The sequence below is a fragment of the Rhinopithecus roxellana genome, chromosome 10 (genome assembly GCF_007565055.1).
Source record: "Rhinopithecus roxellana isolate Shanxi Qingling chromosome 10, ASM756505v1, whole genome shotgun sequence".
Classification (NCBI taxonomy): domain Eukaryota; kingdom Metazoa; phylum Chordata; class Mammalia; order Primates; family Cercopithecidae; genus Rhinopithecus; species Rhinopithecus roxellana.
In genome coordinates this window covers 3,755,991-3,777,150 of record NC_044558.1, presented here as the reverse complement: position 1 = coordinate 3,777,150, position 21,160 = coordinate 3,755,991, and the positions used below count along the sequence as shown (strand labels likewise).

General features: G+C 46.6%; 1 protein-coding gene across 3 annotated transcripts in view; it reads left to right on the top strand.

The window, feature by feature from the left end:
• NTF3 (neurotrophin 3) overlaps positions 1-20,775 on the top strand; it is a 65,701-nt gene extending 44,926 nt beyond the window's left edge. For 2 of the 3 annotated variants that reach the window (XM_030938389.1, XM_030938390.1), the window contains exons 2-3: positions 13,857-13,967; positions 19,670-20,775. In XM_030938389.1, the coding sequence (XP_030794249.1) occupies positions 19,691-20,464 (774 nt within the window). In that variant the 5' untranslated portion in view covers positions 13,857-13,967; positions 19,670-19,690 and the 3' untranslated portion in view covers positions 20,465-20,775. The remainder of the gene's footprint in view (positions 1-13,856; positions 13,968-19,669) is intronic. The other variant, XM_030938388.1, reaches the window with a different exon arrangement.
• The last annotated feature ends 385 nt before the right edge of the window (positions 20,776-21,160 follow it).

The following is a 21,160-nucleotide window of genomic DNA, read 5'->3' as shown; positions in this document are numbered from 1 at the left end:
GACCCAATTCCATTCCAGTGCGGGGAAGAAATGATAGGGAAGGCTGGGAGAGGGCAAAATAGGGTCTCAGAAACCATTTAAGAGATCTATTGAAGTAATCCAGGCAAGAGAGGTAGCATGGGCTATAGAGAAAAGGAGGGTGGCTTTTGAAAAATAGGAGGAGGCAGAGTCAACTGGAATTATTAAAGATCAATTCGATGTGAGGGGCAGGGAAGAAAGGCAGAAAGAGGACTCATACATGATTTCTGGTACTGTCTTTTCCCAAGAGAGAAAATCCAAGAGGCCGGAGGAGGAGCAGGGTTTGGGGGAGGATGGTGACTTGAGCTTTAGATATAGCACCCTTGAGATTCCTCTGCAGTTCAGGTGGAGATGTCTAGTAGGCCATGGATGTCCCATGGGTGTCTGTGGGTTTGGAGTGTAGGACGGAGGTCTGTGCCTGGAGATGTGAGCGTAGACGTATCCACACATCAGCAGGGTGGATGAGATTGCACAATCATATCCTCAGATGAGAAGGGATAGCAGAATGTCAGAGAAGAATATGGAAAGAATGCAAGGGAAGTGCTGGTGGTGGTAGTAGGAAGACCAGGAGAGGTGCCGTCTGGAGGAGGGATCGGGGCGTCCAGTGATTCAGAGAGCACGAGGGAGGAGGGGCTGCAGCACGCCTGCCTGACTTGGAAGTGAGGAATGGTGTTCTAGGTGGAGCTCTTTCTTTAGGGACCTGGTGCAGGTGGTGATGATGGACATAGGGAATGCTGCTTTCTGGAAGACAGCATGTGGCTGGGATCAGATAATTACAAAATTAAAGGACAACTATTTTATTTTATTTCTCTCATACTGGCAACATCTGAACATTATCTACAGAGGAAGGAAAACCTTTAAGGAGGGGTAGGTTGAAAATATGTCTGGGCCAGGCGCGGTGGCTCACACCTGTAATCTCAGCACTTTGGGAGGTTACGGCGGGAGGATCGCTTGAGCCTAGGAGTTTGAGACCAGCCTGTGCAACATGGCAAAACCCCATCTCTACAAAAAATACAAAAAAATTAGCTGGGTTTGTGGCGCTTTCCTGTGGTCCCAGCTACTTGGAAGGCTGAGGTGGGAGGCATCACCTGAGCCCAGGAGATGGGGGCTGCAGTGAGCTGTGATTATGCCCCTGCACTCTAGATTGAGTGACAGATTGAGACTCTGCCCCATTAAAAAAAGAAAAGAAAGAGAGAAAGGGGGAAGGGGAGAAAGAAAGAAAGAGAGAGAGAAAAAGAGAGAGAGAGAGAGAGAGAGAGAGAGAGAGGAGAAGAAAGAAAAAGAAATAAAGAAAGAAAGAAAAAAGAAAGAGAAAGAAAGAAGAGAGAGAGAGAAAGGAAGAGAGAGTAGAGAGAGAGGAGCGACAGAGAGCGACAGCAAGCGAAGAAAGAAAGCCTAAACCGAAAGAAATAAAAACGAAATAAAGCACAGACTAAAGGAACGAAGCAAGAAAGAAAGAAAGAAAGAAAGAAGGAGGGAAAGAAAGAGGGAAAGAAAGAGGGAAAGGAAAAAAAGATAAGAAAAGAAAAACAAAATAAAATAAAAGAAAGAGAAAATGCATCTGAGATGGAGGCCCTGATGGAAGAAGACTTCTGAGGAAATGGGTGTGGGCCCAGAGTGTTGGTACAGGGCCTGCTAGAGAGCGGGTATGATAAGGTCGGCCCTGCCACTCAGAGAAAATTTTGGTTATACTCACAGCGATCGCACTTCCTGGTTGACCCAGGGCAGTCCTACCGTGCAAAATTATTGCTTACACCCCTTTTCACTTTCGAAAGTTGAGGTGATAAAGTATCTGGTCACCTTAAGATAATACATCTAAGGAGATTTGCAGGTGGAGTTAGACAGCCGAGGGAGCTCCCACCTGAAGGACTCTGTGCAGCAGGAGGCAGGATTCTCTGTATGATGTTCCAAGAGGCTTGAGGAGATAGGAGCTGCTGTGAGGGGAGGGAAGACCTAAAATGAGAAAAAGAGCCAATTGTTGATCTACAGTAAGGGCTGAGCAGACCCTTGAGAACATCAATTTGCTGGGCACCAAATAGTTCATAGGCCACATTTCCCCATCTTTAGCAGCCTGTGTGTCTGCTGGGAGAATAGATGTATAAACTGATCTGAGGTTGGGGCTGCACAGGGCAGATGTGGCTGGAGCGTAAGGAAGTGGCTGGAGTGGTGGACCATGAGAATAGCACACCCATAGTAAGCTTTGCACGTGGAGATACTTATTGCAGCATCGTTTATGGGAGCAGAGGATTCAACATAGTAAATGTCCAACAAGGGGGTGTCATCCAGTAAATTATGGCAAAGGAATGTGATGGAATATTATGTGGCCATCAGGATTTTGTTTAGGTAGAATTGTAATACAAGGGGAGAAAGCCTAGATTGTAATAGTGAAATAAGAAAGTTACAGAATGATGTATATTAAACCATCTCCACTATAATGCATAGAAATTTTTGATGTATTTTTAAAAGGTTGGGCACAAATATTCCATAATGATACCTGTGGGAGCCGATAGATGATATATTTTTGTATTTTTAAATTTTTCTTCAACAAGTACATCATATTACTTTTATAATAAGGAAAAATCATTTCTCTAGGAAAAATTATTTAAGGAAAAAATAAACATAAAAAAGGGTGTATGTAATCACGGTTTAATAGGGCCTTCTCAGAAAACCACTGTAGGGAGTTTTTATTCTCTAGTTTCCCCGGGACGGGGAATATGAGCAGCATGGCCCTAGTGTTTGAAAACGTGGGTTTTGGAATCACACATGCCTGGGTTTGAATCCCAGCTCCAGCTCTGCTAAGCTGAGCTATAGTATTGCCATGGTGTGATCTCAAGCAGGCTACCCTTATTTATGAAATAGAATAATACACATCCCCAGTCTCTTCTTTATAATTCTAAAACCCAAAAAGCCCTGAAAACCCAGAGTCGTTTCTTAAAGTGACAGCAAATTCATTTGGCTGTAAAGCCTAACCTGAATTGAGCTGGTCTTGGTTTCACTTCGGTGAATATATTTTTGCAGTGGAAATATTAACAGGTTTAATCATTGGATGTTCGCTCAGATCTTACAGAGGGTGTGAGATGATATGCAGGGTTCAGGTAAGTTGTGAACTGCAGGATCTGCCTCATAGGGTTATGGTAGAATGAAGTCGGGTTGTGATTGCAGGGTTCTCAGCACAGTTCTTGCTGGAGAGTAAGTACTGACAAAGGTAGTTTTCATCACTATTGATGCTATAATTATTCGTGAGCCTTCAGGAGTGTGTAATTTCTGCTTGCCTCTCTTCCCTCCATTTCTTTCTTTATTAGGATGCTTGAGAAGATTGAAGTATCACATATAATGAGAATTTAGGATGCTATTGTTTAGGACATGGGAGGGCAAAAATGGGAACTTCCAGCAGGGACATTCTCCTGCTTCTTTTCTTATTCCAGATTTCTCCTCGCTTTCTGGGGCATTAGCTGTAGGACATAATGCACATCAACGGGACACCCAAATACTGGAAGAGCTAATGGAAGAGTAAGCCTTACTCCCTCGGTGACTGCTTTAGTCTCAAAGCACATGTGTTTATTATAAAATGGGAATGTATTTACACCATAGTTGCTGTACATTTAAAGGTTTACTGTGCTTTAAGCTAAAACTAGCCTTATATCAGATGTGTTTTTAATTGAAAAGTGGCTATTTACTGCTTTCCATAGGAATCCACAGTAAGATTTTTCCATTGCAAACCTTCCTAGTATCTTTAACATGCAATTCAATTCACAAAAGTTGATTTGCCATCCACGTTTTTCAGAAGCCTAAATAGAGTGCAAACTGAAGCCCACCTGCAAGACTACAGTTATTACTTCCTCCTTGTTCTTGGAAGCATCGTGCATTGTAAATTCTGTTCGTGTGGCATCAACCAACTGCATTATTAACATCACCAGGAGGAATTAAAATGTATCATGTTGTAGGATCAAAAGTTTCACATTCTGAACCATTGCCAGCATAAAAAGAATGTCCAGACCCTTCCGTCTGACTACAGTCGGCAGGGATCCCCGCCCCAGCAGCCATGTGACTCACTTCCATGGTGGTGAGGGTCACTCGTGGCTTACACAGGCCTGTGGCCCGACAGGCCTCCCTGTGGGGCAGCATTTAGCTTTTTCAACACCACCCTCAGGTCTTGAAGGAACTTTTTGGAGTTTCCTCTATTAAACCTGGTTTGAATGTGGTCGTTTAGACTGCACGTCTAGAAACATTACAGCATTGTTAGTAGTAAACTGAGACAAATCTTCAAATAAACGACTCTAACATTTTGCACATCGGTCCAGTGGCAGAGGAGCTCGTCTATTGCCTCTTAGGAGGGCTCTAATCTCTTTCTATTTCAGCTTATCAGGTCCTCCTTGTCCCCTACTGTATATGCCCAGCACAATGTCAGGGCACATTTCTGCACAATGGATTCCAACGGATCCTCCGTGTTAATCCATTCGTTCGTGCCAATTGCAGGGTTCCTTGCCAAGCCCATCAGCACACTCGGAGCTTCTGAAGTCAGATACCTCAATTACATTCCTTCAGTTGTCTCATGAGCCCCTCGTGCATCATCCAAACTCATCATCAAATATATTTTCCTTCGTTATTGTTGTCATTTTCTTAATACCAGTCTTGTTGGAAAAGGATTGTTTTAGATACAGTTTTGCCTCACTTGTTTCATCTCCAGAACACAATCCATCTATAGACTAAATAGAGCCAAGATTTGCCGGAGAGAGGAGATAGCGGGTGAGGCTGGTGAAGCTTTCTCTGGTTAGAATTAGAAAGAAGTGGATGAAGAACTTGGGCCAATAATGGATCCGTCCATCTCCCTAGTCAAAAGGACATTCTTGCAGCCAGAGGTGGTTCCACTTTGGAAATGATCTATTTTGTGTAAACCGGTGCATCACAGATACTGTTAGGGTATCTAACAGATGCTGATAAAGCGTGGTCTGCATTTTGTAGATATGAGGGCTCTCCCTTAGGTTTACAGCCAGATGAAGGAGCTCTACTTACTTGGTGATCACAAGCATGTGGCCCACCCTGCTGGGCTCTAGGACTTCGAAAATAGAGAAGGCTATCCTTTAGGAAGACTGTAGGATCAGGAGTCGGGAAGCAGAGACTCTGCTTGTAGTTTTACATCTAGCAGTAACAACTTTGAGCCTATCCCTCACCTACTCTATGCCCTGGATTTCTTGGCTTTAACATAGCAAAAGCCTCTCTTTATAGTTTTCCTAACTCTGTCTCTCCCCCAAAAAGCTGGAGATGTAAGTTTTAAATTTCAGTCCTTGGCACAGAGTAGGTGTTCAATCTCTCATCCTTCCGTCCTTCAAGATAGCTGATGGCTCAGCCATGTGTGTCCTGGACAGGGCTCGCTGTGTCTTTTCTGAAAGCCCTGATGCTCTCAGGCTGGCCTCTAGGTCTCACGTCTTCCCACTTGTTCCTAACTCCAGTGTTAGGCTGTGGGCTTTGCCTCACTACCTGTTTCAAGGCGGCCTCTGTTTGGTCCCCAGAGCATTCCTGGGAGTCTGAGGCCTTTCAGGATTCCTGTGCTCTCAAGGAAGAAGAACTAGAGCAGCTCTCAGGCTTCCTTGGTCTATTTAAAGTCATCTTCATCGCTTCCTGTGCAGCCCCTCCAGAGCTGTTGAACGCCACCTTTCTCCTCTTTCGGGAAATCCACAAAACCTTGCATGGGGTTGTGCTCTGTGTGGTTTTCCAGCATCAAATTCAGTCATCAAAAGATGCATCAGGAGGGTGGAGGGGGTGGCGCCTGGGGCGAGGGTCAAGCAAGGAAGGCTAGAATGTCTGTTTGCATTTGCAAAGGGAGCATTGGAAGTTAAGGTGGAAAAAAAATCCCACCGGCCTTTATTTACCACAGTGGGTAGCCTCGGCAGGAGGGGGAGCTGGGTGGGAAAGGAAGACAATAGAACGCTGTGTTGCCTTGCTGTAAAAGCTTGCTCTAAGCAAATAATGCGGCAAGCTCAGTCAGAGCCCTGCTCAATTAGCCCCAGTGCTTAAAGGAGGGTCTCCCTGCAGCTGTTGGCGGCGGGCGGGCTGGAGCAAAGTTAGGAGCACTCTGGGGCACTCGGGAGGCGAACCTGCAGGCATATTGCATGGGAGCTGACCAGGGAGGGAGACCAAAGGACCCTCCAACCTGATCCCAGTCCCTGCTTCTTGAACAGAGGGCTACGGAGGAGGTTGGTGAGGTCACTCTGGGGAGAGGCAATGTGGGGAGACCACGGAGGAGGTGACCAGAAAAGTGAGTGCAAACGTTTCATGCCAAGAGTGACCGACATATGGAACGTGTTATCCGGAAGGGTTACAGGCTGGAGGAGCTCCTAGAGATTTTCAGGGGGTGGGGTGGGGGAGGGGGAAGCCTTCAGAAACTCAAGGAGGTTTCTAAACAAAAGGAATCTGAGAAGGGTTGGAGAAATAATGAGAAATGCAAACTTGACCCAGAGTTTCTCCTTCCATCTCACAGCTTCTCCCCTGCCTGTCCTCACATGTTTCCAGTTCATGGGGACCCAGGAAGGCCACTGGAGCCCTGTGCCTGACTCCACGTGCACCACACTGGGGGTGTGGGCGGTGGGTGAGGAGGACCCAGAGAGCTGACTCGCTCCTCTGTGCTAAAAGGGACCCAGAGAGCGAGAGCCCTGCCTGGCTTTAGACCCGTGTGGACGACAGCAGGCTGCTAACACCGGGATGGTCTCTGGATGATTTACTCCGGTTCCTGCCCTTGCTAGAGAAGCAATCTGATGCCGGTCTGAGACTGAAAAACAGACTTGTCCAGGGACTCACAGTGGCCAAAGGGGAGGCTGGGAGTAGATGCAGGCTCTTGATCCCTTCAGCTTTTTGGCACCTCCCCTTCTCAGCATCCCTCGCCCAGCACACCACGCACACGTGTACATACACACACAGACACACACACCAAACAGAGGCACACAGAATAACACCACACCCGCATGCACACATACACAGACACACACGCAGCACAGACACACATAGAATAACACCACACACATGCACATACAAACAGAATAACACTGCACACATGCACACACACACAGAATAACACCACACACACGCACACACACCACACACACAACACCACACACATGCACATACACACACCACAGACACACACGGAATAACACCACACACACATGCACACACACAGAATAACACGACACATGCACATCCACACACCACAGACACACACACAGAATAGCGCCACACACACGGGCACACACAGACATACACACACCACACATGCAGAATAACACCAGAAACATGCACACACATGGACATACACACACCACACACGGAATAACACCACACACACGCAAATATACCACACACACACAGAATAACACCACACACATGCACACATGCATACAGACATAAATCACACACACAATAACATAACACACATGCACACACAGTCACACCACACAGACACCCAGAATACCACACACACATGCACACACACAGACCCACTCACAGAATACATATATGCACACACACGCATACAAGCACCACACAGAATAACACCACACACACATACAGACACAGACATACACAGACATACACACACCACAAACACACAGAGATACTCACAGAATACACACCCGCACATGTGTATTCTGTGCGTATAGACGTACACCACACAAGCAGAATAACATCACACACACACCACACACACAGAATAACACCACACACACAGAATAACACCACACACATATGCACACGATACAGAGACACACTTACACCTGGACATATACACCGCATGCATACTGACACACACACATGCATACTACACACATGCACATGCACACACAAGCACATACATACACAGACATCACACATGCATACATATACACAACACACAGACACACCCACAGGCTTACACAGACACCACACACAACATACAGATATGCACACAACACACACGCAGAGACAGACACACTCACAGGCATACATGCACGCATACACATACTACACACAGACACATTTGCAGTCATACACAGATACTGCGCACATAGAGACATACAACACACACACACAGACACGCGTAGACGTGTGTACGTGTGCATGCATGTGCGCGCACACACACACACACTCACACACACCCACTGCCTGACTTGTTTCCCACAAGACAGGTACTGGCTTGTTGCTTGTAGCCCTCCTGTCCCAGCCCGTGTTGGCCAGGGTGCCAGGCACTGCCACCCCTCTTGGGACAAGGTACAGGTGGCCTGTGTGATCACGGCCTGTTCCGAGAGCCTCTTCCTGAGCCGGGAAGTGCTCTGTGACACTGAGTGCCCGTGTCTTCGTCTTTCCAATGTGCTGGGACTTGGCCACCTGCTGCATCTACAGCACCCGCGTGTTCACTTCCCTGGCAGTAGGAAGAAATGTAGGTTAGTGCAGGGAGGTCACTGGCTTTGGGGATGGTGGTAGGGTGGAGTGGTCTCTCATGTGAATGGAAGTGCACATGTCCTCTGGACTTGCAGCAATGCTGGCTTCAGAGGGGCCTTCTCTGCCACCTTTCCAGTTTTCCCCAACCAGGCAGAAGAGCCACCGCCCAGAGTCTTGGGCTCAGCTGAAACCCCCTGTTCAAATAAGAGACCCCCCTTTTCACTGTATCTCTCTCTTCCTCCCAACTCACTGCCTCTCTCTCTCTGTCTCCCTCACTCCCTGTCTCTCTCCTCTCTTCTCTGTCTCTCTGCCTCCCTCTCTCTGTCTGTTTCTCACTCTGTATCGCCTTTTTTCTCAATCTCTGTATCTCTCTCTCCTCCTTTCTCTTTATCTCTCTGTCTCTCCCTCTGTCTTTCTCTCTGTGTGTTTTTATTTTTCGGTCTCCCTGCATCTCTGTTTCTGTCTCCCTCTCTCTTGGTTCTGTATCTTTGTCTCCCTCTCTCCCTATCTCTGTTTCTCTGTCTCAGCCTCTCTCTGTCTCTGCATCGCTGTATCTGTCTCTGTCTCTCGCAGTCTCTCTCTGTCTCTGTCTATGACTCTCTCTCTCTCTACCTGTCTCTCTAGCACTCACTCACCCACTTACCTGAAGTCTCCATGAGCAGTGGGTGGCTTTGCCTCTCTGCTTCGCCACTTGGCAGTCAGACCCGTGGGACTTGCAGACCCTCTGCTGGCGCACACCTTCAGGAGATCAACAGGGCCAGGGCACTCCCATGTTCTTCAGGGTTCCAGCCCCGAGTACTTGGTAAACACCAGTAATCGTCCTAGAGATCCACTGTAGATTCCTCATCCAGGTACTGAATCAGGCCCTTTTGAGCAAATTTAATGGAATGACCTTGGTGACATTACAAGATGACACCTCATCCCCTGTAGTCTCTTATTGATGGGCATGTAGGTTGATTCTGTGTCTTCGCTATTGTGAGTAGTGCTGCAGTGAACATATGTGTGCATATGTGTCTTCATGAGAGAATGATTTATAGTCCTTTGGGTATATCCCCAGTAATGAGATTGCTGGGTCGAATGGTATTTCTGTTTTCAGGTCTTTGAGGAATCGCTTAGGTCTTTGAGGAATCGCATTTGCGTTTTCAAACATCATGGAGAACACAGATCTTGAGGATGTGCAGGAACAGGGAGACCAAGGAATGAAAAAGCCATCAGGCTGGAGGTGAAGTCACCCAGAGTGATGGCAGGTTTATGGACGGAAAGGAAAACGCTCTGGTTCCCGGTGTCCATGAGGAAGGTGGATGCCAAGAGCTGGTGCTACACAGACACTTGTGAAAGGAAGAAGGGAAAGAGTCTGCCTCCATGGGCTGCCTCCATGGGCTGAGTAGGGCTGCTGGGGCCTCAGGCCTCTCACACAAAATGTCAGACATGCTGTGTTGGACAGGCTCACCTGGGACCCCTGTGCCTCCCCCAGGAAGCCCTATTGATAGGTGTGGGCAGGCTTCCCTCCATGTGTCCTTAAATACACTGACTGCTCTGTGTGTGGATGTGGATTGGCAGCATAGGGCTGGTCATTTGGAGGGCTGAGCTTGGTTCCGGATCTTGTACTGATTGATTGATTGATTGATTGATTGATTGATTGATTGGCTTTTGGGCAAGTCACTTTCCCCCCATAACCTTTCCATTGTATAATCCTAATAGAGTTGGATGCCAGTTGCTGGCACCCTGGCTTCACAGGGACACAAAGAGGACCAGAAAATTCGGCTGATAATAATAATTTCTTCTCTATTTGGTCTGGAGAAGAAATGACTCAGAGCTGGTACAGGATAATAGAAGCATAAGGTATGTCAACTAGAAAGAACCTTTGAAATACTTTAGTTCAAGAATTCTAAACCTAAAATCTGTGGGACACTAGGATGATTTTTACGGATTCTTTGAATCACCTTGAAATTGTTTGCAATATTATTTATGTATGGGCACATGTGTGGTGGTTTAGCAGAAGGATTCCTTAGCATTGATTACATTGTAAAAGGGCCAGTGATCATAGAACAATTAACACCCCAGCATCATGTTATGTGATTCATAACTGAGGGGTCTGTGCAGATGGGATTTGGAAAGGTGTGAGTCCTTTTTATCAGTTGTCACTGTGTCTGGGGTCACGATTGATATTTAGTAGGTGTGGGCCTGAGTTGCATGCATGGGGGATAAAACTGAACAATAAAAAAACTGTCCTGTTCGAAATCCAAGTAGCACCCCTGTGAAGAAACACTGCTCAGGAACTGAGCCCCCCAAGATGCACAGTGATTCTCCCTTAGCCACAAAGCTCATTAGTGGCAGAGTTGGTTTTTATTAACAGATCAAAACAGGGGATGTGCCAAGAACCTACATTATTTTGTTTCTCATCATCAGCTACAGATATGCTGCAATCTGTGAAAACAAAAGAATCAGAAATCTGTCCCACCTTCAACGCTCCTGCCATTTTTTTAAAATGAATCTTTGGCTTCTTGGTTGTTTTTTACCATCAACTAAGAGAAGAGGAAAGGAATACTTTACATTTGGAGAAAGTAAACCATAAACAATTGATTCCAGTAGCCCCATATCACATACATGTGCTCTTCAGTTACTGTGAATTGGTGAGGCAAGCCTTAGACTGGAAATTTCCCCTTTACGTTTCAGAGGATCTGTCTTGAATGTCTCTTACTTTACAAAGAAAGAAACATTAATATATCAGCAGGCTGCTTGCTACCTAGTTCACTGCAATGAAGTGGCGGGTGCCTTAGACGTTGGAGTGAATTGAGAGATCTTCTGCAATATCAGCTAAGAGTTAGGCCTGTGGGATCACAGAGACAGGGGTTTGTTCCTGGGCTCTGCCTCTCAATTGATGTGTCATCTTGAGAAAAAGTACTTAATCCTTCTGAGCCTCAGTTTCCTTGGCTGAAAAGGGGATAATAATCGTATCCACAAGGATTAATTGAGATCATCCCTGTGAAGTGTTCCGCACAGTCTAGCATATGGTGAGGCTCAATAAATGTGAGCTGTTCTTACAAGCAATTATTATGACTTGCATCTGTGATTAAAGACAGCCTGGGGTTCAGTGTTTGTGCCAAAACTGCTTTCAGAGGACAAGCTCTGGGTTGGTTTTTCAGTCTTGCCCAGCTGCCCAGAAAGAGTCACTGGAGTGTTTTGGGTTGGAGTCATTGTGTTTGTTAAGTGTCTATCACACACTCCAGTTTTGATGGAAGATTGGTTTTCTTCCTGTGTGCACATCCCCGCATCACTACATGAGTTGGTGAGAAGAGACTCAGAAAAGCACCAGACACATGTTTCTTCTGCCTCAGTTCCCGAGTCTGTAAAAGTACTCAGAAGCATGATGACGGTCACAGGGAACAGAGGGGAGAGACACCTGGAGGAGCAAAAGACAGTCCCAGCTGTCACAGTCTTCGGACGCCATGGTTTTCCGGACAAGGGATCCAGACCAGACCAGCAATCAATATAGCTGCAGACCAGTCAATACTCCTCATTCTTGTGAAAGGCAGTTGGCTGTGTGGCAGCAGGGAGACATGAGGGGCCATATTTGACACAGGCCTGATGGCCAAGTCTAGAGGAGTCAGCCTGCCATCTGACCACACTTTCTGCAGCCAAGTCCTCTGGGGGCCAAACCAGTATGGTTTGACTTTATCCTGGACTTGCTGCTATAGTTGATGCACACAAAAAAGTTCTGGCCATTGCCAAGCCAGCTGTGGTCTTGGTTTGGAAGAGTAAGAACTGAATGGAAGGCATGCTTTGGGATTTCCCTTAGCCTCCAACCCTCAAGAAGAAGCCAACTTATTTCTTCTGCCATTTGGAGACTCATGCTTGTCTGGGTGGATAAGATAAATACTTTCATCATTGCCATCATTATTATTAATTATAATTATTGAAAATCAATTACTCAGCACCCCCTACCTTGTAATGGTATCACTTATTGTTGTATAGCATTTTGCAGACAACGTATATGCTTGACCATAAACTCAACTCGACCATAATCATAAATTTAAAACAAAAACATTGACGTGGGCAGCTATTCTCTGAGGCCAAAGTTATTATTTAATGCCAGCTGCACTTTCAGCTGTCTATGTGGCTGAAGCAGCTTCCCCTTGTGTGTTTTCACACTTACAGATTGGAGTAATCCAGACACAGAAAATGATACCAAAATTGAAATGTTTCTGAACATTAAATGATTCCATAATTTGAAAATAGTTTCAAATTTTTCAAAATTCAAAAATTTGAATAGTTCAACTAGAGTCCGTCCTCACCTCAGGTAGTTACATGTTGTGTGTGTGTGTGTGTGTGTGTGTGTGTGTGTGTGTGTGTAGGCCCACAAACCCATGCATGCACACCTGTATGCACAGTGGTGGATGAGTGTGAATTACCAAAACAAAGACGACTAAATGCAGGATAACACCATGATGGCTAGTAGCCAGATAGACTCAGATTTTCTCTGAAGGATCCTTCTTAGTCCACCCCCCGCTCCATGACATGGGAGTTTGTGATATGCAAAGGATAAAGTAAACCTGAGTTTCCTGGGGCTTGTGTCGGCATGCCAAGCTCCTTTAAGATCTCTCTTTGCCAAGACGGGGCTAAGCCAGAGGCTTCCTTGGCCTGGGGAATAACTGTCGTACCTTCCTCCCTGGAGCAGCTGGTGCACACTGTTTTGACGTGTGCCATGCCTTCCATCTTTCACAGCCCGGAGCCAGAGGAGGGTATGCTTTAAACAATGTGAAATTCCTCTCCTAACAGCTGTGCAAAGGAAACTCACAGCTTTCTACCTCCATCTCGGTCCACTTGGCTTTCTTTGGGGATAGAAAGCCCTGTTCAGGGGTCCCTGTTCCTCACTTTCTGGCCTTCAAAAGACCAGTTTCAGTACCTCCTTTCTTAGGGAGGCGAGTCAACCTTCTGAGGTTCTCTGTTTTATTTTATTTTATCCTAGAGTATGCCTCTCTGTTGACTGTGTGTCTTGTCTCATTTCTGCTGAGAAGCCAGCATCTCCTGAAAACTGAGGGCCTTGTCCTATTTCAGATCTTGGGCCGAGGATTGACCATGTGTGTTAGTCAGTTTCAGAGCCCTGAGTTTTAAGTACTAAGTTTTAAGGAGAGGAACAACAGTAGAATTAGGTATCTTAAAGAACAGGATAGGAATCCGCATCTGCCTCTTCTCTCACCTGGTTTGACACTACATAGATGCAGACCTGTTCAGAGTTCAGGGATTGTCTCATGAGGCCTCACCAAATACCAACAGATAGAGTAGCTGTTTCTCCTCTAGCTCCCTGATTGCTTCTGGTTTTCCGTGACTTTAGAGCATGCGCATCAGCAGGTTTTGGGGACCATCTCTGGCCTGCTTTGTGATCTTGGCTCTGTTCCTCAATTTATGTCTTTTTTGTGCTCCATAAGACAGGGAGTTTCATGGTTGCCACTACCTGAGAGGTGCTGAAGTGAATGAGGTGGAGGACGCAGAGCTAGCAGGGAAGAAGGTGCCGTGGAAACCCACACAGCTTTATTCATGTGAGCTCATTTCTCATTTACTCCTTGTAGCAATGCCAAGTCACCCCCTCCCTTCATCCCCTTCCAAGCATTTCCCTCCCTTGTTGGTTTTGGATCTACCGTGCCCCCGGTGAGTTAACCTACATGTTTTAGTTTGAATCTAATCATGCTATTTCCAGGTTGCCAACCCCCGTGGGTGCTTCAGCCTAATTGGTCTGTCCTCACTGGTGTCTGCAGCACCTTCCCTTTGAGCTTCATCTGTGCATTTTAATTAATCTGCCACTTTTTCCTCCCTCCTGCTTCCGGATCATTAATAAAGAGATTAACCAAAACCAGACCAATCCCCAGTGGAGGCTCCACCAGGATCTCTCTCTCCCAGCTCCCAGCTTTGCCATGGGTCAGAACATCTTCATGTGGCCCCACTGACTAATTTTGAGGCCTCAAGACCTATGTTCAGAACAAAGCCAGTGTGAATTAATTTTGCAATTAAGATTTGGGGAACAAGCATAGCCAGTCTTTTATATATGGCCTTAGTTTAGTATTTCCACCACATTCCTTTCCCTTTTGTCATGCTACTTTAAATCTATCACTTTCCCACCTCTCTGCCTTTCCAGTCCCTGAACAAGACATTAGGGTTATCTGGCAGGATGTCTCCTGAGCCCGTAGCATGAGTCAGAGACCATGTCATAGCCGAAGAAATTCTCCAAAGAGTCAGACCCTCTGGACACAGCTGGCCAGTGTCCTCTTTGACCCCAGCCAGAGAATGAATTTGCCTCCAGAGGATATGGCTATACCAGAAATAATGAAATCTCTTGAATTTGCATATTAAAAATTTGGCAAATTCAACACTGCTTTCACCTCTACTCTCATGACTGCTCTCTGAAGAAAGCTAAAACAGAGCCTTTCTGCTTTCTTTGTAAGTCGCCCAGATTTCCCGTGCTGGTCTCAGACCCTGGATGTGAGATGGTGCACTCCGTGTTCTGTCCACTACAACACAGGGCCTCTGCAGGCACAGGTGACCTGCAGATGGGCTGCACTGAAGACCATCAGGCCCAGGAGGGGATTGGATTGTGTTTACTTTTGTGGAGGTGCTTTCATAGGGAATACGGGGAGGAGGACATAGGAGTGATGGCCTCAAATCTCTGCAAACTCTGCTTAGAGCTGAGGCTTCTTGGGGAAGGGCACAGCCTGCTGACAGCAGCCGTCCTGGCTCCAGGCTTGGAGCTTGGGCTTCCTCTGGAAGTAAACTCTCTAGAATGTTTGTGAGCAGGGATGGACGGAGAGGCAGCAGAGTGTCATCATTAATAACATGAGCTCTAGAGCCAGAAGGTGCAAATCCTGGCTCTGCTGCTTGTTAGCTAGTTGTGGAACCCCTCTTTGCCTTGGTTTCCCCATCCAAAATGGGAAACTTGACAGTACCTACTTCAGGATGGTTGTTACCAGGATTTAAGATTTATATAAGCCAGTACCTGGCACTTTGCATTTTTATTCTGGATGATCTCACCCCTAAGCAGTCTAAAAATTTACTCCACACATGTGCAGCAAGAGGGGTCTTTAGGTACATGGTTGGGAGGTGCTCCTGTATAAGGAAGCTGGTCCTGGAGAGCTGAATTGGAACCTGAAGGCTGCAGCCCCGTCTCTGCATGTGACAGGGAGGGCAGATGCAGGTTGCTGGGGGCTCAGATTCTGTGCCATTCTCTTCCCCAGCTTCCTTTTCCATGTCAGCTGCTTCTTGAATACCCCCAAACCCTCTGTGGATGCTGTTAACTGAGCCAAAAAGGAGGAATCAGAAATTGCTCTCTTTTGAGTATTTTGAGGGATGGTGAAACCTTGTAGGAATGTTGCTCCAGGGACTGAGAAAACACCATATGTGGGAAAGCGTTTCTAAGTGAGGAAAAATCGCACATGCACGTCGGTCAGGATCTTGGAAAACTCCGAGCAGGGGAAATGGGCACCGGGGAGAGTGTAGAAAGGGGGTTTACTGAGGTCTTTAACAGGTCTTTTTCTAATTATAGCCAAGAAGAGCCTGGGGACCATGGCCGACTTCAGAGCCAGGGCCTGTATTTTCTTTGGGAAAAGAAGGCAGAGTTGATTGGCTTCCAAAACCAGGCTTGGCAAAAGCCCATGCAGGCTCTCCAGCCAGTAAGCAGTGCCTTGGGTAGGTCTATATCGTAGCAGGCGTTCATTCAGTAAATTGACATCGAAAATCCGCAGCATGTCCAGCCCTGTGCTGGGCGTCAAGGATGTGTGGATGGAAAGGACATGGTCCCTGTCGTCCAAGGGGAGACACACCAACAATAATAACACAATATGACAATTGCTTAAATGAAGTTCTCTGCAGATGATGCTAACCCCTAGAGAAAGAGCATAGACATCCTCCTAAATAGAAGAACACACTGCTGTGCCTTGCCTGGGTGGAGCTAGCACTGCCTTCCTGTTTCCATTGCCCACTCCAGGGAACTGGCACACTGGGGGACTCCCACCCCGGACATGGAGTGAAAAATGAAGGTACTGGTGGCCAAAAAGTGACCACAGATCAGAATGCATCTCTTCTTGCCCCCAGCGTATTCAGAAGCGCCACGTCTCCCTTGCCCGTGTTTGCTTTCATCATTTGTCTGTTCTCTGGGCTTCCAGTTCTTAATATTCCTTTCTTCTTCCACAACCAGTGTAAGTGGTCTGAGATCCAAGCACTCGGGCACCGTGGCATCTGGGGGAAAGCCTTGCCGGGACCGTGTTGGTACAGATTGCTGTGAGCCAGATGTAGAGAAGGGAGCTCTCCAGACGCTGAGTCCCTCGCCCGTGTGCATCAAAGGCAGAGGTGCACCATCTCCCGTAGCCACAGGCCATTCGGGTTCATGTTCTCTAACATATCTAGTGTGCTCACTCTGTCCCTGATACTATGCTGGGTGCTTCCATGTGGATTTCATTGTTTACCCCTCACAATAACTTTGATGGTGCACAAGCCATGTGATTTTTGTTGAACCGACAAACCAAATGCCCCCATCACTCTCTGCCGTTGTTTAGCATTCCTTAGACAGCTCACTTCGCCACCGGTGTAGGCCTCCGTTCCCTTACCTGTATACATGAGGGGATTGTCTAGGGTCCCTTTCAGCTGCAAACCTCTGTGTTTTGGGGAGTTCTGTAGCAACATTCTTGGACTTGCTCTCTACGAAAAAAGCTAAAAGTAGATTATTGAAATGGAGTCCACAGGAAGCCTACAGGGCTTTAAGACAGCCTGCTAAAGAGTTTAGAAACACCAACCTGCAGATGACTTACTCTCGCTACTTATTACAAAGTATCATGGCAAGTAAGAAGGAAATGGTCAGCCACTGGGAGAGCAGGCTGGGGTTGCAAGGAGGTGGCAGGTGCTGCTGTTGGGATCTTGGGGGAGCATTGTAGAAAAGTCAGCTTTGGAACCAGGCACTGAAAAATGGGTGAAATTTCAACAGGAGAGGCAGTGCACGTGGGTCGTGATTCAAGTAGCAGTGAGTAGTGAATGGAGTTGGAGCAAGGGGCCCGTGAGCTCAGTCATCACATGGAAAAGGGAGGTGAGTTTTTAAACTGCATTTAGGTTTTCCTCATCTATAAGATGAAGGAATAAGATTAGATGTCCTCTTTATATGGCTTGTCTACTTCTAATAAACTTTGGTTCCCTATTCCAGCCACCACCCATAAAGACTCTTACTTTTTCCTCCTCAATCCATCAGCATCAGCCAGCATTCTCCCTCTCAGCTCGCCCTGGTCATTACCTCACTAATCTGTACCTTGACTCTTATTCTACCCGGGACCTCCCCTCACTAACCATACTTGATTTATTTCCTTAAGAGCAGATACCCTGTGTATTCTTAGCTTACAGTGGCTGAGCTTTTGGGAGGTTTAATAAATTGTTTTTCAATAGACTGTCAGTCCAAAATGATTTTATTGCAGCTGTATTATTCTTTTTGGGGGGAGTAGGGAAGGTAATCCTAGTTGTATGCCATATTCTTTGTATTGTTCAAATTGCATTTTGTTGGGCCTGTAATATTGAAGAAAATGTCACGCGTATGCAGAATAGGAGGGAGATTCCTTATGCTGTAGAGGAACCGTTTTCCTAGGATAGTACAATTACTGAGAGTCATTTTCCTCTAAGGGTGAGCAGCAAAGCTAGAATCCCTCTCTTGGCTTTGACCTTGAAGGAGTCAGCTGTTCCCAAGACTAGTTCCCATGGAAAGAAGATGGTCTCCTTATCACAGTGACAAGAGGAGGCAGTATGAGCAGAGTGCGTCACTGTTGCTGACCTCTAGGGACAAGCGAGCCAGCCATATTTCAGACAAGCTGGGAAGAGGCTCTGTGTGGGTCCTGGGAGCGAGGGAGCACTGGGGGGCTCAGACATAGGTGTTGGTTAGCAGGACTGCTTTTCTGTTTCTTGTGTCGGCTTTGTTTATTTCCTCTCTGTTTTCCCCCTGGACTTAGTGAAGTCTTTTCGAAATTACCAAAGGTGAACCAGGGGAAGAGTTTTCATTTTCCATGTTTAGACAGAACTTTAAATAGGAAATGATGTACGCCCTGGGAACCGGTGAGGTGGTGGCGATGGTAATTAAGGAGTGATTATCTCAAGGAGGTGGAGGAATCAGGGGAATCACTAGCTCAGCTGCCCCTCTCCACCTGGAGCATCTCCTTCCAGTGCTAACCCTCGGAAGATCTGGGCTTTGCTCTAGTGAGGGAGAGACCAGCAATGAAGGTATCTTGAGATCAGCACTGTAATTCCACCAGGACTCCTCAGGAGCCCGGTGTTAAGCTTCTACTATGGCAACAGAATGAGGGCGCCGATGGGTTGAAATGCCGTTTAAACAAGGAAATAGAATTAGAAGGAGCATAACCACTAACAGGAACATTTTGTAGCAGAAATGTTAAAAATCTAAAGGAGGAAAGTGAATCAACAATGACTTTTCTGTTCTGGGCAAGTCCAGCCCGTTTATGTGAGGTGGTTATTCTGCATCTCTGTCTTCTGCAAGTCGCGCTGTGGCAGGGCTCTGTTTTGCAGAGAGTGTCCCTGGGGATGGAGCAGATCGGTTGGTGATGCGTGTCTGTCAGAAAGCTCGGCAGAGCACCCTGGAACGCAGGCCCTCTCGCAGAGTGGGTAGTGACCCTACATGTTCATTTCCAAGGGCAGGAGAACAGACCACTCCGGCTGCGACCTGGCCAGGAATGACCCCACAGCTGACACTGCAGTATGGGGGCCACTGAACCAGTCCTCAGCCTCAGTGTGTTCCAGGGGCTGCAGCTAGGGAGCAGTCGAACTCTTTCTTGAGACAATTACAAGGCCACCGCTGCTGCTGCTGAAGGGAAGTGACTCCATGCTTACAATTCTCAGGTTTGAAGTTTTCACGCTTTGCCAAGCTAGGGTGAATCATGCATCTTTGCAGGCTCAAGGGATGTTTAAAGAAGCGATAGGACATCATCCACCCACAAGTCGAGGATGCAGGATAAAGCAGACATCCAATGTAAATACAACCCGTGCAAAAAGCAGAGTCAGCAGACCTGGAGTGCATTCCGCAATATTTCCTGGGGCTGGGGGAAAGAAATTGCCTCTTCAGAATGTCCAGAGGGGAGTTGCGTTGCTTACCTGGGGGGCGGTATCCTCTCTCGTGCCCCACAGGGATACTCAGCCTCAGGTAGCTGGTGCCAGAATAACATAGACTCAGCTGTCACGCCTGCTCTTAACACCTGTGTTTCCTTTTCAGATCTTACAGGTGAACAAGGTGATGTCCATCTTGTTTTATGTGATACTTCTCGCTTATCTCCGTGGCATCCAAGGTAACAATATGGATCAAAGGAGTTTGCCAGAAGACTCGCTCAATTCCCTGATTATTAAGCTGATCCAGGCAGATATTTTGAAAAATAAGCTCTCCAAGCAGATGGTGGACGTTAAGGAAAATTACCAGAGCACCCTGCCGAAAGCAGAGGCCCCCCGAGAGCCAGAGCGAGGAGAGCCCGCCAAGTCAGAATTCCAGCCAGTGATTGCAATGGATACCGAACTGCTGCGGCAACAGAGACGCTACAACTCACCGCGGGTCCTGCTGAGCGACAGCACCCCCTTGGAGCCCCCACCCTTGTATCTCATGGAGGATTACGTGGGCAACCCCGTGGTGGCGAACAGAACATCACGGCGGAAACGGTACGCGGAGCATAAGAGTCACCGAGGGGAGTACTCGGTATGTGACAGTGAGAGTCTGTGGGTGACTGACAAGTCATCGGCCATCGACATTCGGGGACACCAGGTGACGGTGCTGGGGGAGATCAAAACGGGCAACTCTCCCGTCAAACAATATTTTTATGAAACACGATGTAAGGAAGCCAGGCCAGTCAAAAACGGTTGCAGGGGCATTGATGATAAACACTGGAACTCTCAGTGCAAAACGTCCCAAACCTACGTCCGAGCACTGACTTCAGAAAACAATAAACTCGTGGGCTGGCGGTGGATACGGATAGACACGTCCTGTGTGTGTGCCTTGTCGAGAAAAATCGGAAGAACATGAATTGGCATCTCTCCCCATATATAAATTATTACTTTAAATTATATGATATGCATGTAGCATATAAATGTTTATATTGTTTTTATATATTATAAGTTGACCTTTATTTATTAAACTTCAGCAACCCTACAGTATATAAGCTTTTTTCTCAATAAAATCAGTGTGCTTGCCTTCCCTCAGGCCTCTCCCATCTGTTAAAATTTGTTTTGTGACCTGGCTCTCAGGAGTCACTCTGTAAAATCTGTGTACACCAGTATTTTGCATTCACTATTGTCAAGGTCATGACTGTCGTTTTAGTAAACTTGTTAAAATCAGATGATGTCAGAGTTGTGTATAAACACAGTTATATCCCTCTTCTGGTACATTTAATGTTGGGTTAATGAATTAAAAGAACTGTTATGGCCTCCACTGAAAATGATACCGTGTAGCTCTGGCCAGCAAGCTCTCTATCAAATTCTGTGCTATTTGTTTGGAAAATTAGAATTATGATTTGCTCCAATGTTATGGTCCTGGAACAATAACAACGACCCTGGCAATTTTAGTTTTGGAAGTTCCTTTGCAGCACAATTTGTTGTTTTGGGGTTTGGGGTTGTTCAAGGGTTTAATTTTTTTTTTTTTTTTTTTTTTTTTTTTTTTTTGGCTTTGGTTTTTGTTTTGCTTTTTGCAAGTGGTTTCATCTTTAGGCACAAAGAAATTTTT